This window comes from Xiphias gladius, chromosome 14, assembly GCF_016859285.1.
Source record: "Xiphias gladius isolate SHS-SW01 ecotype Sanya breed wild chromosome 14, ASM1685928v1, whole genome shotgun sequence".
NCBI classification, from domain to species: Eukaryota; Metazoa; Chordata; class Actinopteri; order Istiophoriformes; family Xiphiidae; genus Xiphias; species Xiphias gladius.
This window is the reverse complement of record NC_053413.1, coordinates 6,660,300-6,681,702: the sequence shown is the minus strand read 5'-3', so window position 1 is coordinate 6,681,702 and position 21,403 is coordinate 6,660,300. Positions and strand designations below refer to the sequence as shown.

Below are 21,403 nucleotides of genomic sequence, written 5' to 3'. Positions count from 1 at the left end.
CCATCAAGCAGCCAGGCCTCCTCCTTCTGTTCTAGCCCTCCGCTCATCTGCTCACTATTTCCCTCTCCTCCCTACTCTCCCCTCCCTAAAGGGACTTGAGTTATAGGCCCACTTGCCGTGCATCGCCAATACTACCATATCATTATGATACACTCCCTGAATGGCTGCAGATAGGTCAGGTTTTTAGAAGGGAAGAGGTAGAGAGGAGAATAATGCTGAGACAGACTGACAGGCAGAGAGGAGGTGGCAAAGTCTGCCATTATGCTTCATTTTCAGGGTGGTAAAAAGACTCACCATTGACTTAATCATTTGTATAATATAAGGTGATTTCAGCAGTTTCACCTAATGAGAAAATCTACTTTATCGCTATCAGGTCTTTATGAGCTGTGTCATCCTGAACGTATGGATGTAACGTCTGCATGGACTTAATAGTTCTTATTTTATGGTGTAAGGGGGAAACCCACTTAACCCAGAGATACATCATGGCCAGAAGAATTACGCGAACAAACTTTGATGAATATAAGAGATAAAAGCAGTCAGGGAGGGCTTTAAAGACAGCTGAGGTTTAAGAAGAATGGCCTGTTGGTCAACTTAACTGCTAAGAGGGCGTAAAAACCAAAATCTACCATCATCCCCTGCTATACTCTTACACATTTGTCATAATTAGGTTCACAATTTGATTCAGTACACTGTGGAAGTCTCATGAGTTGCTACCTTGTTAATATGGCCAAAAACGCAGTGCAGAGAAGGTGGCTCGCATTTACATTTTTCAAAACTGATGTTCTGGTAATTAGGACTTCGATTTAGTCCCTGTTACTATAATTTACCTGCATATCGCCTAAAGGAGCACAACTTCACTTGGAGACTCAGGGTATTAATTTGAGTGTGCTATGTAGTGCGATGGAATTTCCATGTTTATATTTACTGTTATATCATGGCCACTGAGTATTCTAAATTATGATTGGCTACACGGATTAATACTGGACAAGGTGTACATTCCAGAAATACAATGCATGTGGTTGTTACCATAAGCAAAGGTATAACTTATTGAGTATTATTCCTTAAATATTAGTGGTATATAGTATGTCATAATATGAAGCTGACTCACTGTACTGTATATACACACTTTGCTTTGAGCTTATGTAAAAAGGATACATTTCACATAAACTGATAAACTAAGCAGAAACAAAATTATAGAAGAAAATACAAGATCGTCTAAATTTCGCCTTTCAAATTAAGGGGGATAAGTGAGCTTAGTGGCTAATGGGAAGAATGATGTCAACCTGGCTGATTCAAGTCTTCTAAGTGTGTTTGTGTGTCCGTGTGTGTGTCTGTGTGTCCGTGAGTGTGACCTGGTATCTGTCGGAGTGATGGGCGTCTTCAGAGGACAGAGGCGAGACCACCGGAGACTCTCCCTCACGCTTGATGTGCACAGACAACAGCATCGACTAGAGGGAAGGAGAGGGAGAGAGAGAGAGAAATAAAATGTCTTCTATATGCAGATGATCTTGTTATATTATCACCTCTGGAGCGATGATTACACCTGCACCTGTCCTCGCATGACAGTTGCTGCATGGGGACAATCAATAAACATGGACAAGGCAAGAGTAATGATGTTTCCAAAGAAATTTAGATCTGTGAAAAAAAGATACAATTTCACTGTTCACTGCATGCTACACCTCAGCTTGGCTTGACAATAAGACCATTTGAATGATTTAACATGTCCATAAGGTCCCTTGGTTTTTTTATGTTATTGCAAAAGTCCACGGACCCAGTGCTCCAAGTAGACAAGGATAAAAGCTGTGAAGAAAACATTTGTGTGCTGGCTGCTGAAATTTTGAAGTTGTGGCTCAAATGGCAGTCGAAGGTGGAATAATGAGAGAATTTGAAAAGCAGTTAAAATGGAAGAGCTGAAAGGAGCTGAAGTTTTAAGTTCAAGTGTAAAAAAAAGAATGAAGCTGAAGTGTCAATATAAATGTAAGTGCTGAGTGAAGTTAAAGTATCATTTGATTTGTAAGCGGCAAAAGGAATTGAAAATTCAGTTTAAGTTCAAGCACTGGAAGGCGTCGAAATTTCGGAGTCCATTCTGTGTTTACATTCTTCTTCCCGGAGGTCGGTCCCTGGCGCCTCCTTCTGATGACATCATGCAAGTGGTGAAAGACCGCAAGTTATGATTTGTCAGGTACCAACATGTAGTCCGTCATATCTCTGGGCAGATCTCTTACATAGAAAAGAAAAAAAAGAAGTGGGGAATCTTTACCCTTGGACTTTTTCAAGAGTGTTATTGCCACAGATGCTTAGAGCGACACGTCATCGATGATGACTGTAACCTGCCCGACTTTGCCTATAAAATCCCTTCCACTGATTAGAGTTAATGTTTATGGGACATTAAGAGGAGTTAGGGAAGAATGAGAGACTGAAAAAAAGAGGAAGCAGGAGATGACGAGGAAAGAGGAGGAAGGGTAAACATTGGAAAAGGAGGAGAGTAACTGTCTGACATTACGGGACACTGCCTGTCCATAAATCTGTCTCACAACACACTCTGGCTTTCTCCCTCATAGACACACACATATAAAATGATATCAGCTTCTAACCCACTCTGTGACAAAGACAATCCAGGGAATTCCTCAAGTGAACAAGAAGCAAGCAGATAAAAAAGAGAACAAGAGAAGAAATGAGAGGCAATATCCCTTTTTTACAAGGCTTAGTCCTGACAGTTGTGTGTGTGTGTGTGTGTAGATGTGTGTGTGTGTGTGTGCTTTTGTTTCCATGTGTGCCTGGGCTGCTACTTTTTTTCTTTTTTACAAGGCAGCTATGAAATATTTGTATTTACAGTCGTCTCCTATTAATCAAGTGGAAAGGGGCAGAGCAGAGGCTTAAGTGCTCGACAGCAGTAATCTAATAATAATATGTGAGAAATGACCAACCTCCAGTGCTGCCACAGTAAATTGGACATTATGCATGGTACTTTTATGCCTCTGTGTGTGTGTGTGTGTGTGTGTGTGTGTGTGTGTGTGTGTGTGTGTGTTGGGGAGGCGGTCCTTTTTTCCTCTTTTACCCAGGTTTAAAAAGGTCAGGAATCATTTACCTGGGGGCGTCTGGGAATATGCTTAAGTTTTATCATTAGAATATGACATTTAACGGTATTCTACAATATAAATGAAGATCTTCCATTGAAATTTTGGTCTTTTAAACCAACCAATTAAGGCAACTTGCAAAAGGATTGGCTACAGAAGGTTGCATTCGAGGCTACATTCAGTTGGGTTATGGGAATCTGCATTGTAAAAATTTGAAGTTTTGTAAGTGCAAATCAACACTATAGGCAATAAGAAAAAGGCAAGAATGTGTCTAAATCTTTACATGTGCATGTGAAATGATGTAGTATGGGTGTATTTATGTCACATGTTTCTCCTCTAACCCAGTCACCTTAGTTTAGCAAGGGGGCCTAACACCCCATAAGGAGGTGCGCTGGGGTTAATCTCCGGTCTAACGGGGCTGGGTGGTGCATACTGTAGAGGAGACGGCAACAACAGGCCCATGTGCTTCAGACTGGCCCTCTCCATTCTCCGTGCCCTGCCGCTGAATACTAAACAACAGTGGTGAGATGCGCAGTCACGGTCAGAGAGGAAGGCCAGCACTCACTCCTCAACCCTGCTCTGTCTGCCTTTCTCAAGTACAAGCCCACCCACGGTGCTGTGAGCAATGCTCTAAGCCTGGGTCAGCACCCAAAGGTGTGTGGGAATGAAAATGGATCCTAGAACTCTCATGTTGCATTCATGTGCACGTTATATGCACTTTTTCTGCAGTAGGGCATCTGACTTTCACATGGTTTAGTTAGAAGTCAAACACAAACATGGAAATGATGGAGCACCTGATCACTTTAGGGGTTCTTTCAGAAAACTTTGGCACAGGTCTTAGCAATAATGAAGGGCAGAGTAGAGCTATATACGCAACCAGACTGCAGGTTTTCAGCCATATTGGATTAAGTCTCCACAAATCTACAACTATGTCATATCATATACCATCAAAAATGTTCATTTCCTGGACTTTAATTCTTGACAGGGTGGAGTAATCCAGCGGCAGTTCCCAGTATGAAAGCAGTGTAAGTGATAACCCAGAGACAGGAGTGCTTAACTGTACTGTAAAGCTCTCCAAAGTGAGGATATCCACATTCAAGGAACTTCACCTGTTTTTGTAGCACTGGATGTCAGGAAGTTAAACCGTTTTCACAAATACTGTAATCAGACTTTAACAATTCATGTTAACGTCTAAAGTGATTCTACTGTGCTTTTACATTATACCAGCCTATATAAACTTTATGTGTATAGGTTAGTTTAATGACCAAAACCACAAGTATGCTTCAAAAAGTTTTACAATCTCTACAGGATACAACATCCGCTGTTCTTAGGAATAGGAAGGGATGAAAAGAAAGGAAATCTGCAAAAATCTGCAAAACAGAGAAAAAGTGTCGGAAAAAGCTACAGGAAAAAGGAAGCCACGATGTTTATGAACAAGCATTTCATGTATGACAGAACCTGATAATGGAAAAAAGACCAAGGCAGACAATCGTAAGATTTGAAATTATTTGAATTTCAGTGAAACAAGAAGAGGTAGTTTTGCAGTGCCATGTGAAGTAATTTCTTGAAACAAGTTGGTTACCCTCAGAAAACCATCTCATCATCTTGTTATTTCCTCTCTGTCTTTATTCTTTATTTTATCAAGTCTATCCAAAGCCCCTGCATCTTATTCAGAGTCCTGCAGTGAGAGTTAGACTTTAAAAAAAAAAATGAAATTACTATCTAGGGAACATGTTAAAGATGTGGAAAGGTCTTCTTTTCTTTTTAAAAAGGGGTCTTGGTCTGGCAGCTAGTGATGTGCTCAGATGAGTTAGTGGAGGCAGAAACTATAAGGGAATGCTGCTTGATGGAATCATGAATCTGTCTTCCTACAGTTTGACGTTATCTGTCTTTTTCTTCTCTTTTTTCTTCTTTTCCTGTCTGTCGGCGTCCCTCTCTTTGTCTCTCTAATTGGAACAATCACAGTACAGTGCCTCTTGGCCCGGCTGCCTGTTGGATCACAGGAGACTGGTACTTCTGTGTGTGCGTGTGTGTGTGTGTGTCTGGTGTGTGTGTGTGTGCGTGTGTGTGTGTGTGTGTGTGTGTGTGTGTGTGTGTGTGTGTGTGTGTGTGTGTGTGTGTGTGTGTGTGTTTAAGTGTGTGTGTGTGTGTTTGTAAGATATAAAACAGAGGCCTACAGTACAGCTGATTTACCCTTAGTGCAGCAGAGAGGAACAGAGTATCAGCGTCAGAGCCTCAGAGTAACAGCTCCGATAGATGGACACATGCACACATCTACCTTTCTAATTTTGGACTATATCATTGCTGATAAAAATGGTTTTGATGCATGGCCATGTTAATCATCACTTCTGATTGGCAGAGGGTGTCATTTTTGCCTTCCACAAAGTACAAATAAACTTGTACTTAGATTTTAAATATAGGTGGAGATAAAGAGAGACGAAGAGATGAGTGACGTTGTTGATTTCCACCAGAATGAAAACGAACACAAATGGCAAATTACATGTCGTATGAGAAAATGAGGTTGATCTCACCTTAGGGGTTCCCGGAGTTGCTGCTCCATCCTTGGGTGAAGGGTTCTTACTGCAGTAACGAAAAATACAGAATATAGTGATTATATTACATAATGCAGTGCAGAGTTTAATCTGGTTACATGTCTTGTTGTTCTCTAGTGTACTAACATAGAGTATTTCTGAAGTGACGTGTTTTTTTAAGGTATTTTCCAGATCCCTATCACTAGAGACTTCTATGAATTTTATGAAGAAGTCATGGAATATCCAGTAATTTTATAAATGGGTTAGACCAATACGCCTGATTCAATTTGGCAACATCTTTACACATTCATTCATGTTCTTTATGCATCCATCCATCCATCCATCCATCCATCTATCCATCCATCCATCCATCCATCCAGCCAGCCATCCAACTCATTCTATTTGGTTTGAGGGTATTTGAAGGAATACATGGGTGTGTGTGTTGTGTAGCATTTTAGATTGGAGATGAATGATGGAAAATCAAAATATATTAACTAGCCTGTATTCTGCCAACAAAACAGACACATTCAATTCACATGTTACTTTGCTTGTGATCTCTTTTTCTGACACTTTTACTGTCTGATTCTTTTCATTTACCCATTCTCAACTGATGTGTTGTTCTCTCCTTTCTTTTTATTCACCCTTTCATCTTTCGCTTTTCCCCCTTTTCTCTCTTTCTCTCTGCCCTCATTGCTCCCTTTCTGCCTCTGCGTCTTTCTCTTTCCCTTTTGCACTGACTTTCACCCGAACACAGAGATAAATTTCTCCAAGCCTCTTGAAGTGTTGCGACAGGCTTGACATTGACAAAGTGAGGCAGGGTTGTCATGTTTGCCGAGACCCTGTTAGCACTCCAGACCTCCTTGGACACAAACACGCGCGCGGGCGCGCACACACACACACACACACACACACTCACAGACAGTCAGTGGCAAACCTTGGAAAGAATGCGGCCTGAAACTGAATTGAGCGCGACCTCTAATCTGACAGCATGCCTTGGCAGACAAGGGATATCCTTTTTCAATGGATGGATGGGTGGATAATAAGAATAAGAAGCCTTATTTATATGTCCCTTATCTGAAAGAAGAATTTACAAAGTGGTGCACAAAAAGATGTAAGTGCAAGACAAAGAAAATATAAGACCACTGAAATATAATGCATAACTGCACAGAGTTAGTAAGGAATATATGAGATAGGCAGATGGATGTATGAAGTAACCTACTGTGAAAGCATTCTTTCTTTATACAAATTCTGTGCTATAAGGTCTACTTCATTTTTCTATCTTAAAAATAAATGTTTGACATTACTCTGGAACCTTAATTTTTTGGGTGCAAAACCGTGAGTTTACACCTCAACTAAAGGCAATAGCCATGCATTTTCTCACAAAAACCAGTTTATTAGTCACTGGGAGCACTACTCAACTCTTAATAACAGTTGAGTAATATCCCCTGTTGTTCAGGGAGGAGCTTTGTCAAGTCTGAGGAAATAACCCTGATGATATCACCGGGGATATCTCGGCTTGGTCTTGGTGACAAGTTGATAACAGAGAGCCTGCGTCGCAAACCTGACGTGTGGATTTTGAATATGTGGGTGTTTATCGGGCAGAGAGCATGATGGGAAATGTGAGATCAAGTGTTTTTGGGGCTTGACACATGGGAGGGACTAAATTTGTTGGCCTCAAAATCAAAGTAGCGGTGCTTTGATTTTAACAATTTATTCCTAATCTGTCTTTTTTGAGTCCTTCATCTTGGTAGAAGTGCAAATATTAAATTGCTTGAGTCCCCCTTTGGCTCCTAAATGTGCCATATTTCAGAGTGAAATGGAAAATGTGGGCTGGGTATAATTAAGAATGGGCTTTGATTAAATCGTCCACATTGGACTGGAATGTTCAAAAGTTAGTGAACGTGGTGAGATTCAGAGCTGCGTTGAAATAGGTAATCTGTAATGAATGGTTAACCTCCACAACCACTCCTAGCTCGGCAGGTGGATGAAGGAAAAATGAATGAACTAAACCACAACCACCCTCTTTTGAAAATGTAGTAGTACATTCTTTGCCAACTAAAATCCAAACACAAACCTCCTGCTGTCTGCTCAGATAGAAGCTACAACCTACAAGGCTAACCATTTTATATGATGAGATGGATTAGCTAGTCACCTGAATTGTATTTAATTGTATATTTATATATACACTCCCAATAATATTGTACCGGAAGAGAAAAGAGAGGAATTTTGATACATAATTACTCAAACATGATTTTTTTTTTGACAAAGATTTGGCATGTACTAAAAGATACCCCAGGGTTAAAGCTTAAAAAGGCATTATTTCAATGCATCTTTAATGTAGCTTTAAACCAAAACTTGACAAAATACATCAGAAAAATTGATCAAATGAGTAGATATTAGCCTATTGAGTTGTTAGGTATTATCAACATTAGTTATTAGTTGTCATTAGTTTCCGTTAGTCTTCATTGCTGCACTGGTGTGACTGATTCTTTTTTGTTCTGAGATGAATTAGTTGAATGAGTAGCGAAGACAATATATCAGTGTACAGTACATACATGTGTTCGCATGCATTAAAAGCCTTTTTTCATGGTGAACTTGTCTGTGAAAACGTGTCATTACCGTTTCTGAGCTGTGTGCGTGTATCTGTGGAGGTGCATATGCATCTCCCACTAATGTGTGTCTGTGTCATGTGTCCATGTCTCGAAATGCGTGAAAGCTGAACAGTGGGCCTCACCTCCACCAACAAAGAGAATAAACATGGGTGACACAGTCAAGCTGCCGTGTAATGCAGGGGAATCTGCCCCCCCCCCCCACCCACACACACACACACACACACACACACATACACACACCTATCTTACCCCTTTTCTATCTCTGTCATCTCTCTCTCCTTCTCCTACTATCTCTCTTTTATTCATTACCTGGAACCTCTGCAAAGGCATCAACAATAACAGCCACCTCTACCTGCTTGTTGACAGTGTCAAACAGCGACAAGAGAAGGAGGGAGAGGGAGAGAGAGGAAGAGAGAGTGAGAGAGGACAGCAATCGCATGCCTGCCACGATGGGAGAAAATTGCCACAATGACAGAGGGGATGATAGAGAGATGAAAGGAGAGTGAGAGGGGGGGAGAGAAAAGAGGTAGAAGGAGATGAAATGTGAGGTGAGAGAGAGATGTGGTGAGGGAGGAAGAACGGGCAACATAAAGACAGAGATCGAGCGAGGGAAAGATGAAAGAAGACAGAAAATGAGAGAAAGAAAGAGAGGGAGTGATGGGAGAGTTGGTGTATCATCGCCGCCTCTTCTCCCAGCTTCACACGTCTGTTTGCCCGGTTCTATGAATTTTTGATGGCGAGGGTTATGGGGCTGGAAATTCCAGCTGCCTGCCATTTCAAAGCAAGGAGAAGAGAGTGGAAATGAGCGGCACAGCAAAGTGAAACAAACACACAGAAAGACAGGAGGAACGATAAGACATGAAGCAATTTAAAATGCGTTGTGGTAATAAGGCATGCGCGTGAACAGGGGGAGACAGGTGAGGGGCATGTTGCCGCTTCAAACTAATCTTTTAACGCATTGTCCCACTGGACAATGTCCTTCATGTGGACCTTCATTGTCAGGCTTTCTGTTATAATTTTTAAGTCTAACGCCAAATTAACGCATATTTAGGGAAACTCTCTTCGGAGCCACAGAAAACATTGTACCATGTACAACTGGTCTTGTAGGCAGAGTAATGCTCTTGGTGATGGGTAAACTGCCCTTCATGTCCGGTGGAGTGGTGTTTTATTAATCTACACTGCTTCGCGTTGGTCACGATACCTTATCACTATAGCGAGGAATCATCCTAAATTTCATCTGAGATGAGTAATTTTTTTGTGACTCCAGAAAATTTTGTGTACAAGATCGTTGTGATTACCCCATGATTAATGCTCATTGTCTGATGTGGTGATCAGTAGCTCCAGTAATATAATGTTGTTGTAAAATCCCTGCATCTAAAACATGTCAGGAAACTGAAAAAATGTAACAGCCTGATAGCCATCTAATATTGTGCATCATTTTGAAATTATTACAACCACTAGAAAAAATGTACTGTATTTCAAAAACAATCAGGGTAAAGTAATCCAAAAGAAGCTCCAACACTGAGAGATGATATCAGCTATATAGTTTTATCTGGACCAAGCTCCTATGTCAGTAGTGGGTACAACATTAGTTTGCATTGGGTTGATGAGTAATTTGGAAGCAATACCATTCAGCAAAACTGCCCGCCCTCCCCAAACCTGGTTAAATCTGAATCAATCTTACACCCGTAGAAACAGACTAGGTTTGACTGACAGCTAGCAGGGGCCTCCGCCCCTCCCATCTCCACTACCTACCAAAGGACGACAGAGAGTGAGAGAGAGAGAGAGGGAGAGTTTTTCCAGCGGCAGTTGTGGGGAATAGATGGAAGGAGAAATGCAGGGATGGTGCTAATCTCAAGATACTGATTGCTTTTTGCCTTTTTTTGTTGTCTGCTAGAGAGGTGGGAGCTCTTCTAGTGGAGGCAAATTGATTATAGAGGAGGAGGAGGAAGAAGAAGAGGGGTGCGGGTATGAAGAGGAGGGCTGATGGGGTATGTAGATTACTTTGCCCCCATGAGCCACCTGACATGTACAGGGCATGATAGATTTTCATTTTCCCAACTATATGTGTGTGCGATTTCCATGTCCGTACATGAGAAGCTGTGGCCCACGAACACGCGACAGAGCTCAGCGTCACAAGAGAGGACAGGTTGGCAGTTGTAATCAAATACACACACGCATGCACGCACACACACACGCACACACACACACAGACACAGACACACACACACACAGACACAGGGAGAACAGGACAGAAAAGAGAGAAGAAGAAATAGAAAACAAACACACTGAGGGTCAGATATCTATAGAGGAGACCAGGCAGATATGGGGCACAGACATTTTTCACACCAGGATACTCAAGCGCGCACACCTTCGTCTCCATACCCACAGCTCTTTCATTCCGCAAGTGCTGGTCGTCATTAAAGGCAAATTTACTACAAATTGGACCAAATTCCCACTGTCACTTTCAATGATGGCTGCTACCATGCAGAGTGCCAGAGAGGGGGAGCGGGAGAGACAGTGTGTGTGTGTGTGTGTGTGTGTGTGTGTGTGTGTGTGTGTGTGTGTGTGTGTGTGTGTGTGTGTGTGTGTGTGTGTGTGTGTGTGAGATATAGAATGAGCTTGCTTTCGTGATATAACACACACAGACACACACGCTTTCGGCCTCTATTTCATCTCCTGCTCGCATTACCCTCAAACATGCACAAACATACGCAGTCACACTGAGACTTTTTGTGTTTTTGCGTGTGTGTAAAGGAACGTTTCTCTCCAAAGATCTTAAAATTGTATCCGTTGCATCCCTCTTTTCTCCCTCCTCCATTGCCCTCCTTTTTTCTTGTGGTGTCTGTATGTGTAGGATGGGTTAAGGGTGAGCAGCTAAATTGGTCAGCCGTGACTTTGGCCACCATCCCCTCTCACCCAGGGATGACGCTGTTTCCTTAAATAACTGTGTGTGTGAGTGTGTGTGTTGGGTTTTGAGCTTCCCCAGGCTCATGGAGTATCTCAGACCCACAGAGGGAAGGGCAGACTACTAACCTTAATCAATTATTAAAGCACATACACATACACCGTTTCACACGGTATCACACTTTCTTGGTTTTCAGCCACGTCTCATGGTCTTCATCAGCAGAAGGGGTTTCTTGATGGTTTAGTAGTTTTCATGACCTTAGGGAATTTTGGACATCAACTAAACTACTGCCGTGACAACCGCGCAAACTCTATCCACTGACGAAGGCCGTGAGATGTGGCTGAAAATTCCAAGTGGAACTTTTCCAATTTTTTTTTGTCAAAGTTTTTTTTTCAATTCCTCTTCTCATTTAGTTTCCTACATATTTTTTATTGTAAAGTTTTTTTCCTTTCATCCATTCTTTTTCTAACTTCTTCACAATCACAATCAGTGATTCTTCACAATCACTTCTGATTGATTTTTGAGTTAAGGAATGCAGCCAGATGCGTAACAATCTTTCTTTTTTACATAATTAATATAAGCTTCCTCCCTAACTGTCTCTCTGTCTCTGCATACATCCTTTCCTCCTCACAAAGCCAAGAACAGTTACACATGTTGACCCATTTACTCTGAGGACAATGGGTTTATCCTAGGTCAGTGCTGTGGTTTGGGGGGGGGGGTGATAGCAGATTAAATGTTAGCTTACAGCTTTAAGAGTGAGAACAAGAGTAGGGGTTTATAAAAACAATGGAGAAGGAAAAGATAACAGAGAACAGGGAGGATTAAAGACAAAAGAGAAAGATGTAGAGATGGGAAAACAAGCAGGCAGGAAAGGAGAATAGGGTCGTGACAGCGGAGAGGAGGAGAGGCGGAATAAGGAGGACTGGTGTACAGGCAGGAGGAGGGGTATAGCAGGTGTAAACGGGGGTAAATGAAGTGTGATTTCCACGTGGGGTGACGCTATCTGTTGCCCTGTTCCTCCGGGTTAATGGGCACTATCATAAAGCTGGGCCGCTTAGGTGGACGTCGGGTCACACACCAACACACCCACACACAGGCCACACGCGTATGTACACTAACACACACACACACACACACACACACACACACACACACACACACACACACACACACGTACACACAGCCAGACGTGCGGTCAAGGTGAAATATGGATCCTAATGGTTGTGTCCCATCGTTAAAAGGGCTTGTAGTTGATTTATCCACCATAAAACAGCTCGTGCAACTGTCACGAGGAGAAGAAGGGGGCGGCAGTGAACAGGTCACAGGTTGGAATCCTAATTCCTGTAGGAAACACTTAGCTCTACGTTGACCGCATGCCTTTGCCTTTTATGCGGGTTTATGGCACCAAAATTTCTGCTTAGAAAAAATGAGGTCATTGAGCCTGACATAAAAGCTGAGGTTAAGCTCAGCCCTCACTCTATGACTGAAAAAAATATTCATCTTGTTAATGCCTAAAAGTTTACCTTTCCTGCTATATTAGTATCCAGATAATGTCACTTGACCCAAACAAATTAATGATGACATATGTTAAATTAACTTATCAGACTTTTCTTGACATTCAGACTGGAGGAATATTAAAAAAATTCCTCAACATACATTTTGGGGAACAAAGATATGCAGAGTTGTGTTTAGCTTAGCTTAGCACTTAGACTGAAAACAGGGAAAAGCGAGCTAGTCTCTTTCAGAACTGAAAAAAGTTGTCTAACCTCCACAAAACTATTTACATGTTTTATCTGGTTAGCTGACTTGGCTGGTTAGCTCAGTCTCTGTAATCTGTAAACTGTGTGTGAGTGTGTGGGAGAGAAAGAGGGAGATGTAGTTAGGGCCTACCTGAGGCACATGGTAGCTAGCCTCTCTATCTCTGTCTCCATGTGTTCCTGTAGCTCTCCGGGCCTGAGCAGAACCTGGCAGATGGGACAGACTGGAGCCTGGCTGTCGTACAGGGACATCTTCTTTTTACCTGGAGACAAGACAGGGAGCAAGACAAAGAGATAAACATCAGTACGTGTATAGGACAAACATGAGCCAGGCACCCATACATTTCTTGTTTTCAGATACATTATATTTGGATTTCGTCTACATAGGGCACCAGAATGAGTCTCAAATGAATCTCAAGTGACCGCTGATGATCAGATTTTTGCTTTTTGTCTGTTTAATCTGTCGGGAGCTGCTGCTAGCGCTATGAAGATTAATAAGACAGATTACTGCAGTTACTGGTTATCTCTTGCGCAGAGGCTTCAACACATTGTCCAAATAGTTTCACCAAGACAAATCAAATGTATCTGTCTGTGTTTGAGTTTGTGCATTTCATGCTACACACATTCCATAGAGTTGTACGGCCTGGTCTTTTGGTAGAGAAACATTTTTTTTTAGGTTAAACTCAAGAAACTGAGGTTAAAGATTCAGCATCAAGGACACTCAAGTAAACTTCACTGTGAATTCTTGCAAGCACGGAGCCTTGAACTGTGGTTTTACTCTCTGAGAATCACCCACATTAAGTGTATGTTCAGTATAATTCTCCATTACACACACACAAAGGAAAATAGAGTGCTGCACAGTTTCTATTGTGTAATGTTTCTCCCAGGTTAAAGCAGATTTAAGGAATCGTTGGCCATGGATGAGATAATGCTGAATAGAGTCTGCCAACACAACCTCACTTCATTGTCCTTGATCAGCAGGGTACAGGGTGGGGCCCACCTGTACGTGTGTGTCTGTGTGTCATGTGATTCTGGGGGTATGTGTGGACAGTGTGTGTATTGTTAGGTTTGCATTCAGCAACACAGCTGTTGTGTCGGTGTTTACGTAAGTGCGTGTATAGTAGTGTATAGGAGTAGTTTATAGTTTTTCAAGTTTATCTTTGAGTCTGTGTAAGATGGCTAAAAATATCATCTATTGAAAGTGTCTTAGTGCTTAATGTTGGAGGACACTTCATAAATTTCCTGTATTTAGCCAATCAAATGGGGTTTTTTTTAGGCCATGAACAATAGGCTCCACCTCAGCCAGGATATCCTGTTTAGACTGATTGTCACCACGGCAACAGGAGGGCCAGGTATAGGGACTCCCTATCTGTCTTGTCTTTGGTGTTTCTCTCTTTTACGCACAAACACACAGACGCATATACATACACATGCACACACAGCCCTCTGGGAACATGTATCCTTGCTCACATATTGGTCTGTCACAACAGTTTCCCACAAGAGGACTCATCAAGAGACAACTAGTGGGGAGCACACACACCTACAAACCTACACACAAAGACACACACACACACTCACACACACACACACACACACACACACACACTCACACACACAATACCACACACGTCATCCCCTCCCTCCCTTTCCTTCTCAGAACGTGTGTGCGCATACTGGCCTCCCATTCTCCTGCACCGCTACTTAACAGAGCCCACAGCACTGGACACGTTAAGTGACTTTGAAAAATAGGTAATCGATTACTCTCTATCTCTTTCTCTGCCCCTCTTTCTCTACCTCTTTTTTTTCTTTTGCCACACCTATCCCCCTCATGCGCTTTCTCTCCAGCCTCATCTATTTCTAATTTTCTGCTCCCTACTACCCATTTATTTGTTTCATTTTCTTTCTCGTCCTCTTTTATCTACCTCCGCCTTCTTCTTTCATTCTTTCTTTCTTTCTTTCTTTCTTTCTTTCTTTCTCTCTCATCCCTTCTTTCCCCATCCGCTCATCTCTCTATTTATTTATGTTCCCCATCGCCTCTCTTTCCTTCCCTTCGTCTCTACCTTGTTGTCTCCTCCACCACACTCCTTTTGGTATATTTCCCTCTCTCAACTTGTTTCTCCATCTCTTCTTCTCTACCCCCTCTCCTCCCTTCTCCCGTTTATTGCTTTGACAAGATAATTTGAGTAATGCTGAAGCCTTCAACATCCGCTTCAGCAGACAAAGAAAGATCCAATCCCTGTCTGCAGCTGATGGGGCTCTTTCTATTCTTCAGGCAAACACACACCTGGCGGATGCGGACACACGCGCATGCACGCACACACACACACACACAAAGGCATGTATACAAACATGCGTACGTTTGATTATTTTTAGGCTTTTGTAATATCACATTTATTTTAAGTAAATGCTTATTTTGAGTTTACTTTTTGCATTTCAATGTGCAGTGATTTTCTTTTGAATTGTGGAATTTTCTGTGCAGATATGACTTTTATTTGTCCTGGCAATGGATTGATGATAACGGAATGTGAAAGCATGGGTGTGACAAAAGGATGGCAACAATCAACAACACGAAAGATTTAAGTGGAGGAGTTTTGCATTCTGTGAATTGATTTGAATTCAGCTGTCTTACAACAGGGCCAAAAACAAGCCGTTACCCGCAAACACATACTGTACACATGCAAATTACACCGGCTCTGATGTGATGGAACAGGTGGAAAATCAACACCCATGTGAAAGAACAGAAGACAATACAAGTTTTTTTATTTAATAAATAATATTTTATTTGATCATTGATATGTTTTAGTTGACAAGGCACCCGGTTGTGCCTCCCAGAGTTCAGAGTCTCAAAGTGATTAAAAAAAGATTTAAAAAAAAAGGATTTTCAGTTATTACAGTATTTATCCAGCATGTGAAACAGTATAACAAATTCATTGTCTGCTCCAAAGTCCGTCCTTTGTAATTTGCAATGCCTATTATTCAAAAGTCAGCTAAATTAGAAGATTTATGTCTAAACCTTTACTTTTCATCTTTGTCTTTAATTAGTCTTTTCTCTCATCCCTTGTATTTTCCATCCTTTCTCTCTCTTCTGTCTTTCCATCTTCAAATTTGTTTGAAGATTTGTTTGTCCATGTTGTCACTCTTTCTCATCCTTTCACATTTCTCCCTTTCTTTCCTTCTCTCCCTCTATTTCCCCCCCTCTGTGTCATATAATCCCTGGGGGAAGTGAGTGATGGGGAGAGTTGGACGAACAGATAAATCCAGGGGAGGAGGAGAAGAAGAAGAGGAGAGGAGAAAGGGGGAGAAGGGTGTGAGTGGTTGTGTTGATGCGATGTCGCACACCGGGCTTGTCAGCGCCTTAAAGATGATTAATGTTGGGGCAACACACACACACACACACACACACACACACACACACACACACACACACACACACACACACACACACACACATCCGTACACACTCCCCACATGTCCTGCTTTGGACCTCACAGCTCAAACTCACACGCCCTGCGGCACAACAAGGGTGCGTTTAATCTTGGGGAGCAGAGGGAAGGCACCAGAGTCAGAGAAGGTGGGGGAGGAGGATGAGGTGAGGAGGGCCGGACAATAACAAGGAAATAGGCCTGACAGGACTTTTTAGTGTTGCGATTCCTCAGTGAATGCCAGCTGGCGGAGCGGACGAGGGATGGATGGATGCATGGAGGGAGGAGAGGAGAAAGGAGCTGTGCATCTCTCTGACAGCCATGATGGAGTGTCAGCCTGATCCCCCCTAATGTGCCAAGATGGATTGTCTCATCTCTCTTTCTCTGACTTTCTTTCCCTTCTCTCTCCCTCTATCTGTCTTTCCACCTCTCTCTTTCTTACTCCCTTCATCTCCAGTTTTCCTGATTTCACCCTTCTGCTTCTCTTTTCCAGGCCCTATCTCTCTCTTTTTTTAACCCAACCCATCTCTCTAACACTCCTTCTTCTTTCACCAACTTCCCTCCTTTTTATCTCTGTCACTTGACCCAGTTAATGGTGCTCACCGGCTTTTGTTCATGTCACAAAACAATATGTCATCCAGCTGGCAGGAAGCATATCCGCCGACTTTTTGCATCTTCTGTCTAATTTATTTACTGGCTGCTAGAGCACTGACATGTACACCACGGCTGGTCTAACTCAATCCAGAGCGACACTTATTTCTAGTATACAGTAGGTTTGTGAACTTGCCAAGGGAATTTATATGAGAATCACAAATTTTCCAGCAGCAAGTCACTTATATGTCCTCTAGCTGAAATCTGAAAACCTAAACTAAACTAAAAAAAATAAAACAAGACAAAACGACATGGCAGCTGTCAAAAAGATGTTACTGTGTGGGAAGTGGGAATTGATTTTAATATTAAGTGTCCTTTTGTGTATGTGATTCTGTCTGAATAACTGGCAAGCATTTTTATACAACGTGTAAGCCACTGAACAGCCTCGAAATATTAGGTTTTTTTTATAGTAATATAATAGAAGCTATAGTTGCTTTCGAGTATCCATAATTATTAATATGACTATATTGATTATTGATTTTTATTATGTGTACATTAACAAATGTTTTCATTAACTTATTTACTGTATGTACTTACTTGGATTTAACTATCTAATTGTATATGTATTTTCTCGTGTTGTTTTTTTCCCTTTGTGTTTTGCTGACATTGGCTTTATTTCCTTATTACTGGGTACCCACAGACCCCACTGCTGTATGTGTAATAATAATTCAAAAAATGCAAAATTTGTTACTGACCTTACTGAAACAATATATGTATCAAAGCATTTTAGTGGTATCCCTTCCCTTTGCCACAAACTGGGCTTTCACATTTGATGAAGGAAATGACCGTAAAGCATTATTATACCTAAATGGGCTTTAGGTGAACAAACATATATATAAAACGTCTGTTCATGTTTTGTTCACTTTTCTTTTGTCAATCAAAGACAAATAAATGTACAGTATATTATCCTACATATAATGACGTTACTTACTGTATGTTTGGGGTCAGTTAGACCCCAGAGAGGTCTAACAAAGACACTAATAACAGATATCCAAACAGACTTATAGTATTTTGGATTTGAGAGGAGTAGCACTGCATAAAAAAGTACTGTCAACACCAATCACAGATATAAAAACATATGAAAATCCATTGTATTTAAATGTGTTTTATAGCAGGGGTCTCTGAGAACCACAGTAGAAGTAATGAGGCATTTTCTGTAGTGGACCTGAAAAATCATCAAGTATTAAGCTAAGGAAAAAGTGTAAGAATGTTTTATGAGCCTGAGGTCTCCAGCACCCTAAACAGAGAATTAGGCTTAAACATGCCCTACAACTAAAGCAGCTCGACTTGACCAAAAAACGGTTGATAAATCCCTACTAACTATTTAAAAAGTTAAGAAACAAAACCACATATAATGCATATTTAACATCAAATGAATCCGTGATTAGGCTTTTATAGTCCTGTACATTTGAAATGATGACAGGAATTTCACACACACATACACACACAACTAGACAGGCAATTATAGACACCAGATGGTGAGGAGGATAGAGCTAGATCAAACAGAAGAGCGGAGAGCAAAGAGGAGAAACCTTCCCTCCCTTTTGGAATGTTTTCACTTTCGGCCCTTACTTTCATCCTGATATTCTTCCTTTCTTCCAGCTTTCCTTCCTTTATATGCTTTCTTTCTCCATTGCTTTGGCCTTTCTTTCTTCGTATCATCGTCCCTTTCTGCCTCTCACCCTTCTTTCCTTTTCCCTCCTTCTGTCCTTTGTGCACCTACAACTGCCTGGTTACTGTAGCTTTTACAGGATTTAGCTCTTTATTCAACAGCTGATGAAAACCGATGAAAATTCATCAAATGATGGCCATCATCATATAGCAAGTTTAATCTGTTTTAACACTTCAGCATCCTTCATCTTCCTTTTATTTATTTGTTTTTTTTTCTCCTCCTTTTCTTCTCTCTCTCTCTCTCTCTCACTGTCTCTCAGTGTCTCTCTCCTCTCTCCCTGTGTTGCTTTGGTCCAGATGAAGTGGGAATCAATAGATGCTAGATAGCACAGGCTCCCAGTCGCAGACTACAATGAGGTGAGGTAAAAGGCCACCTCTAGAGAGGACAGGGATTGTCAGCTCAATACTCTCTCTCAATGGGACCAGAGATAAAAAACCATTTGGGGTGTCCTCATGGCTCAATGGGCTAAGAGGCAAACCTTGTACTCACAACGCTGTGGGTCCAAATCCCATTTAATGACTTGTATTGCATGTCATCCCTTTGCTTTTATCTTGCCCATCATCCTGCCTCTTAGGAAACAGGAGATTGTTGCATTTTGGACTCTTCCTGAAACGAGAAACTAAAAATAATCTGTCATGTATTGGCTTTAAATAGAACAAATATTGTGTTAAAGCAATCAGCAATTTATTGAAGTTTTACGCTGACATTTGTTAGCTTTTAAAAGATGCAAGCATCTGGAGGGAAAGAAATGTTTGACTTGCTGTGAACCTGGGTATTTCGTATCTTTAAAATCTGCTGCAAAAGACTGAATTAACTTGTAAATTATACACACAATCAGCTAATGAGCACTGAGCATGTAAACTGGATTTAAACACAGCAGTAAGAGTCAGAAAAGAGGAGGGCCAGATTTATGAGTTGGCATATATACCGTTTGTTTGTGGGCGACACACATGTACACACACACACACACACCGCAACATACACACTTGCAAAACACACAAGCACATTTCCCAAATGGAATTACAAAGTGTCTACATGTAGAGGCTGTTTTCCTGTCCTTGAACAACTGTCTTCTCCTTGTGTGTGTGTGTGTGTGTGTGTGTGTGTGTGCGTATAAACACCCTTCCATTCCCCCTCCTTGTTGTTCACCTAAATGAGTTTTCTGACATGCATCAAGTGTTTATGCCCGCTACCCCTCTTTTCTCGTCTTCCCCTCCTCCCCTCCCTCTCCTTTTCCCCCCTCCCCTCGCAGCTTGCCCAGCCGGTTAGCTATAACACCCGCCAACATCGGTAAACAAGGAAATCTCTCAGCCTCAGCCCGGCGTGTAACCGCATTACCGCGCCCGATAACCTCTTCAAATAATGTGCGATAAGCGGAATTTGATTTGATTCACGGAAAGGGAAAGAGGGCCACTTCTGCTCTCTCTCCAATCTCTTCCTTTTTATTTCCTTTCTCACTTTCTCTTTCTTTCCTTCCCTCTCCTTTCTCCCTCCACCCCGCCATCTTCTCCTCTGCTTCTTTTCACTTAGCCCAAGGGTCTGGGCCTCCTCCCCCCGTCTCATCCCCCTCTTATTCTCCCCCTTCTCCAGAATGACACCGCCTCGCATCCACAATCAAATAAATCCCGCCGAGGTGTCAGCCTTCATTTCGACTCTCCCCTCTCTTCTCCCGGACCAACGCAAGGTGAGGTGAGAGGCCCTGTAAAGCCATCATCTCCATAATGGCAAATATGAGCCCTAAAGCCCAAAACCAGGGGCCGTATTAACACAAATGGGACTAGCAAGGTGTGTGTATGTGCCTCCCAGTGAGGTGATATGGTTTTTTCTTAAGTGAGCTGTGATTTAAGCAGGCTAGACACTAGGCTGATCACTCCCTCTCTCTCTCTGTGTGTGTGTGTGTGTGTGTGTGTGTGTGTGCAAAATAGATGAGGCTGTGTGGCTCATTCAGAGGATATTTGATGAAATGGAACGGGGGTCAACTTCAGTTTGCCACCCAGGCTGCGTTGGTCTGCTCCGTGCATGTGTGTGTTTCCTGTGTCTGTCTGACCGGGTGTGTGTATGTGTTTGCATGGTCTCACTCCCTGACAGTGATGCATGGCACTTTTAAATAGCACTCCTCCACGCCCTGCTCAAAACTCATCACCAGGCTCTTTCACTATCCCTACCTCCCTCCCTCCCCTCGCTCCCTGGGGTTGTCACTTTTAGAAAAGCAAATGAAATGTCGGTGCCGTGGAGAGGAAGGATGAAGAGATCGCTGGATAGAGGAATAGAGAGGGGAAAGGTGTGTGTGTGTGTGTGTGTGTGTGTGTGTGTGTAGAAGTATGGATGTGTTTGCCATCTGTGTAAGTCCAGGGACTCCAAATATTTCTGCGTGAACATATGCATGTTGCACTGTGAGAAGTAGAGTGAAATGTAAATTGGAAGATACATTTATTTTACATAGCTGGGACATTTGGCGACATGGGAAAACTGGGGCTGTTACTGAATGCAGAATCTTCATTCATTCTGTCACTGGGAACAGATTTGGAAAAACTTCAAGGCTACTTTGCTCTTAAATAGAAATTAAAATTGAAAGAAATATATATTAAATTTGGAGGATTTGGGAAAGCAAAAGACCAAGAAATTAACGCATCATAAATCATCATCTGCCCAGTTTTGAACATGTGCTGATTAATGGCCATCTGATGATCCCTGTACGTGTGTGTGCGTGTGTGTGTGTGTGTGTGTGTGTGTGTGTGTGTGTACATGTGTGTGTCAGCATGTGTAATGTTGT

At 41.9% G+C, this 21,403-nt stretch overlaps 1 protein-coding gene across 4 annotated transcripts in view; it reads right to left on the bottom strand.

The window, feature by feature from the left end:
* Positions 1-21,403, bottom strand: part of rnf220a (ring finger protein 220a) — a 184,641-nt gene that overhangs the window by 39,439 nt on the left and 123,799 nt on the right. For all 4 annotated transcript variants that reach the window (XM_040143500.1, XM_040143503.1, XM_040143502.1 and 1 more), the window contains exons 3-5: positions 13,019-13,148; positions 5,609-5,657; positions 1,353-1,448 (exon numbers count right to left, since the gene is read on the bottom strand). In XM_040143500.1, the coding sequence (XP_039999434.1) occupies positions 1,353-1,448; positions 5,609-5,657; positions 13,019-13,148 (275 nt within the window). The remainder of the gene's footprint in view (positions 1-1,352; positions 1,449-5,608; positions 5,658-13,018; positions 13,149-21,403) is intronic.